Raw genomic sequence first — 12,053 nt, 5'->3', positions numbered from 1 at the left:
TGAAACTTACTAGATGTGAAATATGTAAATGCACTATTACAAAGAAAAGAGAAAGAAAACCCAACAGTAGCTTGTGAATGACAACTTTTTCCCTTACCCCAGTGTCATCCATTTTTTTTAAATCTAGTCAGTTGTCATCCAAAGTACTACCAATATATAAACTGTAGATTTCTGTAGACTTCTTCACACTTTAATGTTAGCATTATTGCTTTGGTTGTCGCTGGTGTGGTGACAAGCACTTAAACCTATTAGTTTAAACCTAATGCCATGGGTTTGAGTCCAGGCAGAGACCATATGTGTGGATCAGGTAGCTCTCATTGTATATATTTTCCTCCAGTTTCCTCAGACAGTCCAAAAAATATGCAGTCGTCAGTGACTCGACTTTCCATGGATATGTGTGTGACTTTGCATTTGAGACAGACCGGTCCGCACTCATAGTTAGCTGGGATTGGCTCCAGCACTGACCCTGAAGTGTAAACAAAAAAAAGTATAGAATATGGATGAATGTCATAGGTGAGCCATGAAAAATTCAGGTGAGTTATTTGACTGCACATTGCCCATGACAAATAAGTTAAAAAAAGAAGAAGAAAGAACCGATGTGGCCATACCATAAAGCGGGAATGGCCAACTTGAGAGCCTCAAAGTGACGTAAAATAACCACAAGACTAATAACAAACCCAAACTGAAGCAAACTTCCATCAATAATTCACAACCTTTTCTTGTTGACCCCAAGCAGAAAAACAGAAAATATGCAAAAATATCTTCAGTAAGAGGTGCAGGCTGACCGTGGTGTGACAAACCAAGGGTTACTGGAAACAACCTCTAAAAGTGTGAGGAAATGAAATCAGATCAACCAACTACAGTTAGTAATGAACATTTTGAAGATATTAAACCAAAAGCAAGAAACCGTGAAGAAATTACCTGAAAAAACTAAAGCAAACTCACGATCTCTTTCCGTTGTAAACAGTGTTATTTCAAGCTCTTCTTCTGGTATTGTATTCACTCACTGTTAAACCTTGTACAGATGCATTCTTACTGTTCTTATTTTTTTTCCTACTTTATTTGATATATTAATATTTTATTAATATCCTCTTCTGTGTGGAGAAAATCTGTATGGAATTTCTCCTTGGATTGTTACTGGTATTGATAATAGTCTTTTCTTTCTATTATACCCACAAAACAATGCAAAACATTTACAAAAAGAAAAGGCTCAATATTTAAAGTTTCAGAATAGTTGTTCTATAAATATTCCACCCATGCAAAGCATTGACAGTAGATACTTTGTAAAGGTATCATCATGGGGTCTTTATGAGCCTTGAAATTAATTTCTCATTCTCAAGTTAAACAACTAAAGACACCAAGTAAGTAATGCTTCGGTATCAAACGGCAAACACAAACGACCCGGAGTTAAAATGTGTTTTGAGAGTATCTGCTTGTAGGTGAAAAGACGAACTGGCCCTTTAATATTGGAACATCGTGTGCTCATAGTATGCGCTCTCCGATTGGCCAGTATCTGTGACGTCATGCGGCCAATCAGCGCGCCGTATGTTGGAGGGTGTGATTACGTAGGGAGGCGTGTGTGTGTGACATTTGCTGCAGCTAGTTTATGAACAGCTAGCAGGATAAACATGAAGAACTGGGGGTGGAAATGAAAATTAACTCTCCTTTTAGCCGCTGACTTAACTTTTTGGATGGACGCTGCCATCTTTACCACAACCGAGGAGGCGGCTTTTGTCAGATGTCGTGATGTGTAAAACTTCCTGTCTTGCTGAACACGTTCGGTAGTGGGCTAATGCTTTTTTTGAACTTCTACAGTAAATCCAGAGTTGTCTTAGAGGTCGCCTTCAGCATCTCCTCTCTGCCATGCTGGTAGCGGTCAGATAGCCAGAGTCGTTCTTGTGTTTATGTCTTGCACGATGGGGTCGCCTTGGCACATTGCGTTTTGCACGCAAGGTTAAAATTAGCTTTAGCCATCTCGCTCTTCACTTTCTTATGCTGACTTGTCGGGACAGGTGTGCTGAAAGCAGGCCAGGTGTGGTCCTGGGTAGATAGGGCGCACTGTCACCTCATCGGTGTACTGCCGACACTTCTACTTCAGGGATATATATATATTTTTATTCTTGCTTGAGTGGAGTCAGAGGTTAAATCATGCTGTTGTCATTAGTTGTGCACACATACTCGCTGCGGTACTGGTTTCCAGCCACGATCATGCTGGGAACAGCCCCGGCTTACGTGCTGTCATGGGGAGTCTGGCGATTACTTTCTACAGTTTTACCAGCGAGTGTTTACCACAAGTTAGACGACCGACTGTACTGCATCTACCAGAGCATGGTCCTATTTTTCTTTGAAAACTACACAGGAGTTGAGGTGAGTCCTTCATGCCTGATTATTGGCACCATAACAGTTTTATCCATGGAGAGATTTAGACACTAATGCTGAACAACTGAATGTGGACAGGAGTTAAGCATGCCGTTTCTATGGCAGTGGTGAAACTGGTAAAATAAAAGTTTCAGGCTTCAGCCAGGCTGCCAAACAAGACTGTGATGAACCACATGCATGACAAGAAAATCTACATTCCTTTGACATGTTGCACATTGGCCCTTCTGTGCATCAGGGTGTGTAGTCATGGAATTGTTAATTTTAACTTCTTTAAATGCCCCTGGAGTCTACATGGAGGATTCAGCTGGGAGATTCAGCATTGCACGTGCAATTTTACTAAAATGAACAGCACTTTTGTCATGAACATGACGCGTATTTTGGCACATGTGAAATTTACTGCCATTTCTTACTTCTCCATCTGCAGATTGTAATTTATGGAGATATACCAAAGAACAAAGAGAATGTGATCTACCTGTCAAATCATCAATGTACAGGTAAATGACTTGAGTTCACTGCTTTGTGAAGACTTGGTTATGAAGCAGAATTACAATGTGTTGTCTGTGCTCACCTGGTAGCTGACTGGATCATTGCTGACATGCTCGCCATCAGGCAGAGTGCGCTCGGTCATGTCAGGTATGTCCTCAAGGATGGACTCAAATGGCTCCCGCTTTATGGATGGTATTTCTCTCAGGTAAGGTTCCCATGTCGGCTTTAGGTCATCCTATGGAAAGACTAATGAATTTTAATCATATTCTCTTATACCTCTTTCATAGTATGGTATTTTTTCTTTCAGCATGGTGGAATCTACGTGAAACGAAGTGCCAGGTTCAATGAAAAGGCAATGAGGAAGAAACTAACAACGCAGACTCAGTGTGGAGCACCAGTAAGTCCTCTGTTTATCTATCCTGATGTAGATATATCTCTTCAATTGCATTTGATGGAAGGACAGATGAGGATTTAAAGATCAAATTGTGATACATATGAAAATTGTTTGTTGATTGTCATTGTTTATACCAGCAACATCAGTATGACCATTGTTCACATATGTAAAACATTTTTTGTCTTTCATATTGGTTTTACTTGCTCATCATTGAAATATATGACAGCTACTCCAAATTTATATAGAACTTTTTTGGGTTTTTTTTAAATATGGTTACGAAGTGCTTTACAGATGTATATTTAGGGGTGTTAAAAAAAAAATAAAATAAAAAATAGCCCGCCACTGTGAATCGTTTGGTCTGTATGTTTCTTTTACCACTAATGCAGCCTGGTCAGTTGAGGCTTTGCTGAAGGTTTCACAATAGTGTGTTAATCATCAGACTTCCATTTATAAGGTTGCATTTGTAACCTCTTTGCCAAATTACTCATCCTAAAATGCTTTTTTTTTTTTTTTTTTTTTTTTTTGAGGGAAATAAATTCTGAAGAATTAAATTTAGAATAGTTTATTTGAAGCATTTGATGACATCTGATGCAGGAAAAGTTCAAACCCAGTGTGAGATATTGTCAGAAATGTTTTTTTTTTTTTTTTTTTAATTCTTATTAATTAATTCTTATTTTTTTCCCCTAATCGGTTTTAGGGTTTGACTGTGGAAGGATTAGTGTGTTTGTGTGTGCATTCCACAAACATTGTCCCAGTTAAACCAAGAACGCTCCGGTGTGGATTTTGATGCTAAAAGAGAACAATTGATTATCACAAAAACAAAAGATTTTCAGAGAATCACATCTGTTCGTAGCAGCTTTGTAAATCACGTCATAATGTCAGTAACTGTTGAGTTGATAAGTTGTAAAATTGTTTTTAGTGAAAAGTATTTCTTGGAAGTGATGAGGAAAATGTGATTCTTCTGCAAACTTGCAAAACGCAAAAATGTTAGACATTTGCAACTTTTTCGTTGAGCAGAAAATAAAAAGTAAGCAGGCATTTACTTGTGTGGCAGGGTTAATTTCCATCAACACATACTCTGTTTCTCTGAGAATCGATACAAACCGGAACCGGTTTCCTTCTGCTTCACGTTCAGTTTGCCACAGTGTTATTTCACCATATTTCTTCCTCAACATGTCCTGTGAATTTATTTCAAATCCTTCAAATAAAGCCCACCAAGGCCTCCACTTATGTTTTTCTCTCCACAGATGTACCTTGTCATCTTCCCAGAAGGAACTCGGTATAATCCAGAGCTGAAGAATGTTATCGCTGACAGTCAGGCTTTTGCCGTGAAAGAAGGTAGAGCAGGAGAGTGGCCACTTACCGCTGCACTGCTGCATACTAATCAAACACAGCCCTCTTACTCTGCAAAACAGCTGACTAGCTTTTGTTGTACGGTCACCTTCAAAGTCTGACCGAAGAGCATCTTTTCAGTTGTCCGTAACGTTAACCACAACCTCCAACAAATTAAAACGGGCTCTTAAAAATGGTCAACTTTTCACGACAGAGCTTCAAATCAAGAACGGCACCAGTGTTGATTATCTAAATCAGCACTGCACAGAAGAAAATGTTTGGTACTTTTGTTTTATCAATGTTTCCTCACAGTTAATCTCACAATATTGAAAAGTGTCTTTTCTTTCTATTTTCGACGTGACATTTGCAGGGATCAGGCATTTATGTGACGAACAGCAGAGTTGTGTATATGGGTTGCAACCTTGAAAAAATATCACCATAAAAGCTGTTGGGCAGAGATTTTTCTCATTTTTGAGAGGCATTACTCGCATCCTCTGTCGTGCTGAACATTCCACAAATGCATGTTCTTTACAAATGGCCACAAAAAGCACTTCTTAATGTAAAGTTAAAGCCAAGTAGCATTTTGTAGATTGTTTTTGTTTTGCTTTTATGATGTAGTTTAGCTGTTTTACTAGAAAATAATCACCCTATACAAGCTGTTTTGAATAATAAGTGACCTTGCAGTCAGCTGATTAGAGAAACAGATGTCTTAGTTATGAGAGGTAACATTTCTAAAAGTAACACTGAAAGTGTAACCACAGAACTTAAAACCTCTGTCATTTGTTGCGTCTGCATGCGTGTCCTGATACCTCTGTGCTGAGTGGACGGACTGCATTTATTCTGCAGAGATTAAGCCTATCCCTGCCCCACAGCTCTGAATATCACCTTCCCCCATTAATCCAAAATAAATCGCTGCGGAGAGCCGACATGTGCACATGACATTATCTGCTATTAGCGGGGTATTAGTGAGCAGAGGATGGCGCCACGTCAGCCAAGAACAACAGACTGTGACTGACCGACACAAACGCATGCACTCATTTTAAAATACTCTCACGAATTTCGGGTATTTATCTGACGTGTTCCGTCAAGCTCATTGCATTAATTTCGATTATATAATTACAAAGATGTCAAATGACTGTGTAGAGACGGCTGAGCCGCAAGTAACAAAGCTGCTTGGAGCCTGATACACGTTGTTTCTCATTTAAGGGTAAGAAATCTGTTTTGTGTTCTTCGCAGGACTTGCTGTTCTGAACCACACCCTCACACCTCGAATGAAAGCCTCTCACATCGCCATCGAGACCATGAAGGACCACCTGGATGCCGTGTACGACGTGACGGTGGCGTACGAGGGAACACTGGACGCCTCCGGTCAGAGAAAACCAGCACCTTCAATGCCAGGTGAACATCGCTTTGACTTGCCGAACCAGGAGAGACGTAAACCCGAAATGTAATAAACAAGCGGAGGCTCCAAGATGTTCAGCTGGACCAGGTCGACTTATTGTATGAGCACATCTAATATTAGCCTTCAGAACACGACTATCCCTTTTATTTATTCATTCATTTATTTTTATTGCTTTTTGGATCAATATACAGGCCGAGACCTTGCTTCAGAGACCGATGATTATCGGTGATTGATGGGCCAATTTTTCTGGACTACGAGATCAATACGGTGTTCTTAAAAATTCCCTAGAGCCTCATATGAGATCTAAATTCATCTATCTTACGCTTTCTGGTAATGCAAAGGCTTAGAAAAGCAGAGAAAGACCCGACGTTTGAGTGAGTGTTTGATTTTTGCCAGCCGCAACAAAAAAGAACAATGATTTTTCTGTCTTAATTAATTATCAGCTGATAGGTTATTCATTACATTATGGCAGGTAGTCACGCCTCGTGCTCCTGAAGTACTCATTAACAATATGGCAGCTTGGAAAACAGGCAAGAAACAAGTCATTAATAAAATAGTCATCAGTGATTTAACTAAACAATTAAAAAGCTTGTAAGTCCATTTAATTGCTGCAGAAGATTTAATTCTATTCATCCGTTGCAGAGAAACAGCTGATACTTAAACCTGCAGCAGCCCCTGTCTGACTCTTGTTTTTTTATTATGTCCATAAATACGCACACGGCATACCGTCAACACTCAAACATTGTATACAACCGCGCCGGTAATTAATCACACTGCAAACTTCACCTATTAACAATCGTGCCTTCCTGTAAACAGCGTCGCTCCGTGTTTTGGAGTCTTTGATTATTCCGTGTTCCCAGTTGTTTGAATGCAAGAAAAAAAAACAAAAAAACAACATCCCGTTTGAGTCAGGAATAAACAGTGATGTGTTTCGAGCAAACAGAGCAGAGCAGAGAATGGGAAAACATTCCTTTCATCACGCACTTCCTGCTCCCATGCGGCGAAAGTCAGTGTAGTGATTTCACAGGGAGGCGCAGGTGACTGCAGGCTGCAGATACGAGAGTCCTAAACTCTTAGTTGAAATCAGTCTGAACTCACCCAGACGGTGAAATGAATTTACCAGAGAGACAAATAATGATACATTCAGAAATATCATCATCAAGGATGTTGTCTTTGATGCATATTGTGTCTTTTCACTCGTTCAGTGGTTTGACTGTAATGTGACGTCTCCTTTCATTCTTCCGATTGAAGGTTTCTGCTCCATTCATGCAGAACGTGTGCATATGGATCATTTTTAATTCAGTATTCTCTCCTGTGTATTTTTTTTTTCTCCCTCTTCCCGGAAACACACAGATGCGAAATAGACTTCCCTTTAAAGCACATTTCAATATCTCAAAGAGCCTAAGATAACGCATGCCTTTATTTATCTCACAGTGGAGATGTCGGCAGCAGCACACACAGACATGCACACACTGAATGGAAATAATGCACTTTAAAAACTTCATTAAAGAAAAATAGTTGAAGTACTGTATTTCTCGCCGTTGTTCACGTTCAGCCGTTCACGCGCCAAAGGTGATGGCTGCCTCACAGTGATGGCTGCCTCACGGTGCTTGACCTCTCTGCCAGTGAACACCAACTGAGCACAGGCCCCACACTCCTCCTCACGTGCCTCCCCGATCGCCCTCATGGTAGCATGTCTTGCTCAAGGACACAACACAAAGAGTTTCTTTACACATACAGGACTCGTACATGTGACTGGGCTCCCTGTTGGTGCTGCTGCTCTCCTCATGTGAATGGACGATCCCTCCTGGAGTCTGTCATTTCTTTGTGTGCTGTGCATCATAATTACTCTTTTCCCCACCGATCTGTGGCTCTTATCGCAGTGCGTGTTGGATTTCCTCCGTCTGTTCCAGGTGGCTTTTTTTTTTTCTTTTTTCTTTTTTTTTTTTTAAGTGTGTTTTGGAACATTGTTCCGCTCCGGTGTGGAAGAGCTGCCGTGGATGCTCCGCTCTGTTTGAAGCTTCTTGAAATGCTTTAAGAGCCTTAGTGCCTCAGTGCCAAACACTTGTTTGGATCCTCAGCAGCACAGAAACTTGAAAACACTTTCCTCCCCGCGTGTTTTGAGGAAGGAACAGACTTAACCGTCACCTTGTTTCAGAACCACTTCAGCTTTTTCACATGTTGTGGTAGTGAAACACGTTTCGGTGTCGGTTCTCCTGAGCCTCGGGCTGAATGAGTCGGCCCACATTGTGTATTGTGTTGTGTGTGAAAGCCATTTGAAATGTGTGCAGTCGCTAATTCTTTACAGCCAGGCAATCTCTCGCCGCCGACTTCGATCAGGTTTCCTCTTCTGGCCGAAGCGCTACATTTCCTGATAATAGTGCGTGTTATGGAAACAGGAAGTTGAAGGTCTCCAGGGATACAGGAGTAGCCTTGAGTGTTCACACTTGGTTGCATTTTTATGCCTGACCTTCTCAGACACTCTGCTCATCCCTCCTCACTCGCCACCCTGACAGTTTAATTTGAACTTGACATTAAACACTCCAGACCGTTTTCACCTCCTCATTGTATTTGGTGAATTTGTTCTGAGGTGACGCTGCGTCCGTCTCCTATTATTCAGCTATTAGTCACATATTTATTGCTTTGTTCTTTTCTTACTCATCTGTTATCTCATGCGTTTAATTTCCTGCTTCAGAAAACCTGGACTGCTCCGTCACTCAGAGCAGAGCTGGACGTGCCGTTCGGCTGAAAGGCGCCTCCTGTTTTTTTTTTTGTTTAGCCATTTATTTGTTTTTGCTTGTTTGTGACAGAATTCCTCTGCAAAGAATGTCCCCGCATCCACATACACTTCGACCGCGTGGACATCAAGGAAATTCCCGCCGAGCCCATGTTTTTCCGCAGGTGGCTGCACGATCGGTTTGAGATGAAGGACCGGTGAGTTTGTGCACGTTTGAACTTTGAATCACGCCGAAAAAACACAATAGTGTCATGAGTCATTATTTGAACCGATGGATTTCTTTCTTTAGCACCTTCCAGACATTAACAGCAGCACAAAGTGTTTCAGTGAGCGAAAGAGAAGGAAATGATCATATGCTCAAAGCCTCCATTTCCCAGTGTCCCTCCAGTATTAAAGTGCTTAACATGAATGAATTTGCACATCAGATAAATGATATTTGGAAACTGCAATAAACCTCATTGTCTCCAGCTGATTTTCAGGCCTTGTTTTTAACTCGTGTAGAGTAAAAAAATTCAGTGACAAACTCAGGAAGACATAAGAAAGTTTAAAAAGTAGATTAAAAAGTTGAGAAATGCCATGCGGAGTGAAGCTGAACTGATTAATAAAACTGTGCCGTCAGTTTTCAGCACAGATGTGCTTCTTACCTTCTGTTCATTTGATCATCATACACCACTGATTTTTTTTTTTTTTTTTTTAAGATCTGATCATGTGCTGTTTCTGGAACAACGAGCAATGAAAAACACCCAGCATGAGCCTCTCGCGCTGGAAACTTCTCATTTCCACATCAGGAAGCCTAAAACTAAACACATGAAGTTATTGAACATGAGCAGAAAGCACCTGGTGTTTTTGTGGAGTTTTTTTGTTGTTTGTTTTTTTTAACTGACTGAGTTTATCTCAATCAGAACGGTTTCTTTCTTACTAATAATAAAGAGGTTGTATTAATTTACAAAGGAACCTCTTTTGAACTATAAGAAAAGCCAATGTTTTCATAAAATTGACAAATAGATTTGTGCATTTTGAAGTCATTTGCACAGAGATGATCACTTCTCTTTTATCCTGCAGCTTCTGACACGTGACTGTTTCAGGTCATTTCTCGTCTTACATCACAGAAAACTAATTGAGTTCAAAGTTTTTAACTGCTGGCAAAGCTAAAATCATTTCAGTGACTAGATCTGACCTTTGGAAAGCTGTAATTGGTAGTTTTTTGTTTTTTTTTAATATAGAATACTTCGATCAGGAAACAGATGGTGAAAATCATCTTCAGATGCTGCACTTGAATCAGCTTTTATTGGAGACATGTCAGAAAATGCTGCTGTCAGAGGGGAACCTGCAGAGACGTCTTGAACTGATGTCTCTTTGACATGTTCAGGATAGAAAGTAATATATTATTGATGTCTCTGTCGACAGTAGCAGCTTCGATGTCATTTCTGTGCTGTGAAGTTTTGGGTGTCGACATATTTCTCAGCGCTTTTGTTGTGTGTGTCTCAGAAAAAAAACTAATGTAGAAGAACTTTTTCTGTCTTTTTCTGTTCTTCCAAAGGCTGCTGACTGATTTCTACGAGTCGCAGGATTCAGACAAAATCTGCAGGTTTCCCAGGGAGGGCAAGCTTTCCCCACTGCCGCTGTGGAAAACCCTCCCCTCTGTGGTGATCCTGGGGGGGCTGACACTGCCAATGCTGCTGACGGAGAACGGCAGGAGACTGTACGTAAGAACCTGGGTGTGCGGGACGCTGCTGGGCTGGCTGTGGGTCAATGCTTTCCCTTAACAAACGCTGCCGCGCCGAGACGCACAAACGACTTGGAGGGAGGCTGCCGTTTCCCGCCCCCCCCCCGCGTCGCAGCGACAGCACGAGGCGTGTTCAGGTACAGAGCACCTTCTGATAACCGGCTCGGAGGTCTGTCTGACCCGCTGTTTGACCGGAGATACTGAGAAACGTTAAGCTTTCCGTGTTACTACTTCCCTCTTGTCATTTGGATCCGCAGCCTAAAATAATCACTTAACTCGGCTGTTTGTTAAAGAGTGTTAGATTTCTCAAAAATGTACTTGATCTATTCAATTAAATAAAAAAATACAAGTAGCTCTTAAAATAATACCCCCTCATTATCAAATTATGTGAAATTAGTACATTTGCATGGTCTTTTTTTCCCCCATCAGACATTGCCCATGTAAAAAAACAAAACAAACAAAAAAAAATTAAATTATTAAGAGGAAGATATCCTTTAAAAAAAAAAAAAACATTCATTCATGGTATGTACCTGACACAGTGCAAGTGGCTACTGATGGATCCATAAGTGCACTGACTCATTGAGATTGGTTGTGATGTTGTTTTGATGCCAAGTTGCATTATCAGGAAAATTATGCACTTTTCCTCATGTAAAGTGATGTTTTTACATCGGTAGAATAACGCAAGTAGCATGGGAGCTCATAAACATAAATGACACCAGCTGCACTGTTTACCATCACTTTTCATACGTTATTTTATACGGACAGTGAATGTGGCTGTAAAAAAAAAAACATACATACACATTCTTTGTGGGAGAGTTCTTTACTAATACATATGTCCTGACAAACTGCAGTGTGTTGTGCGTTTTTTGCCCACAGTGTTTGTCACTAATGATCATCTGAGTTCAAATGTTCTACCCATGTAAAATATTAGTTTTACTTTAAAATGTCAGTCATTGCCAAAACCTAGCGTTTTCACCATGATGTTTTATTCATTGTCTGGGTTTTCTTTTTTTTCTTCTTCTTCTTTTTCTTCTTCTCAATGAAAGGGGACCTATTGTGCTTTCAATATTGTGGGACTCTAATCAGTTTAGATTGATGATTTACACTTCACTTTGTCTTTAGGTCTTCCTCTTTAGTCATCGTTTGCTTGAGGGGATCTGTTTAATTTCTCGCTCCTTAAGGTCACCTTTTTTCTGATCGGACAGAATCTATCAAGCTAGGATTTAAAGTCATTATACACCAGCTTCTTTGGCCTATTTTCACTTTCATCTAAAGCAGATGAAGATATTACAAGCAGATGTTTGCTTTCTGGAAGTTTACTTAAATATGTGACATCGTCTGAGGCTTTTGCTATTTTTAAAATTAATAGCCAACATTGTGTAAAAAAAAAAAAAAAAAAAAGCATCATAAGTCCCTTTTAAGCAATACTTTGTGTATCGCCAATTCTGTTGACAGTAAAACAAATTGTCTTTTTGTGTCTTTCTGTGTCAAAAATATATTTTCTTTAATGTGGTTCACAAGTTTTATGTGCATTTGTTATTTTAAAGGCGTTTCTGTTCACATGGAGATATTTATCTACCGACAAGCTGAGAAAGCC

The 12,053-nt window shown here is 40.2% G+C and overlaps 1 protein-coding gene across 1 annotated transcript; it reads left to right on the top strand.

Annotated features, from left to right (window-relative positions):
• Positions 1 to 1,578: 1,578 nt before the first annotated feature.
• agpat5 (1-acylglycerol-3-phosphate O-acyltransferase 5 (lysophosphatidic acid acyltransferase, epsilon)) lies at positions 1,579 to 11,883 on the top strand. The gene is made up of 8 exons (XM_030106625.1): positions 1,579 to 2,367; positions 2,804 to 2,873; positions 2,955 to 3,070; positions 3,173 to 3,262; positions 4,507 to 4,597; positions 5,828 to 5,989; positions 8,804 to 8,927; positions 10,271 to 11,883. The coding sequence occupies exons 1-8, from the start codon at positions 2,149 to 2,151 to the stop codon at positions 10,494 to 10,496; spliced, it is 1,098 nt and encodes a 365-aa protein (XP_029962485.1). The 5' UTR covers positions 1,579 to 2,148; the 3' UTR covers positions 10,497 to 11,883.
• The last annotated feature ends 170 nt before the right edge of the window (positions 11,884 to 12,053 follow it).

Source organism: Salarias fasciatus, chromosome 13, assembly GCF_902148845.1.
Source record: "Salarias fasciatus chromosome 13, fSalaFa1.1, whole genome shotgun sequence".
In the NCBI taxonomy this organism is placed as follows: Eukaryota; Metazoa; Chordata; class Actinopteri; order Blenniiformes; family Blenniidae; genus Salarias; species Salarias fasciatus.
This window is presented reverse-complemented; position numbering and strand designations above follow the sequence as displayed.

Bases quoted from the DNA above. Each gene is read 5' to 3' on its own strand.
- agpat5 (XM_030106625.1), top strand. From the start codon at position 2,149: ATGCTGTTGTCATTAGTTGTGCACACATACTCGCTGCGGTACTGGTTT. The intron at 3,071-3,172 runs GTAAGGTTCCCA...TTTTTCTTTCAG, and splicing joins ATGGATGGTATTTCTCTCAG to CATGGTGGAATCTACGTGAA. The intron at 8,928-10,270 runs GTGAGTTTGTGC...GTTCTTCCAAAG, and splicing joins CGGTTTGAGATGAAGGACCG to GCTGCTGACTGATTTCTACG.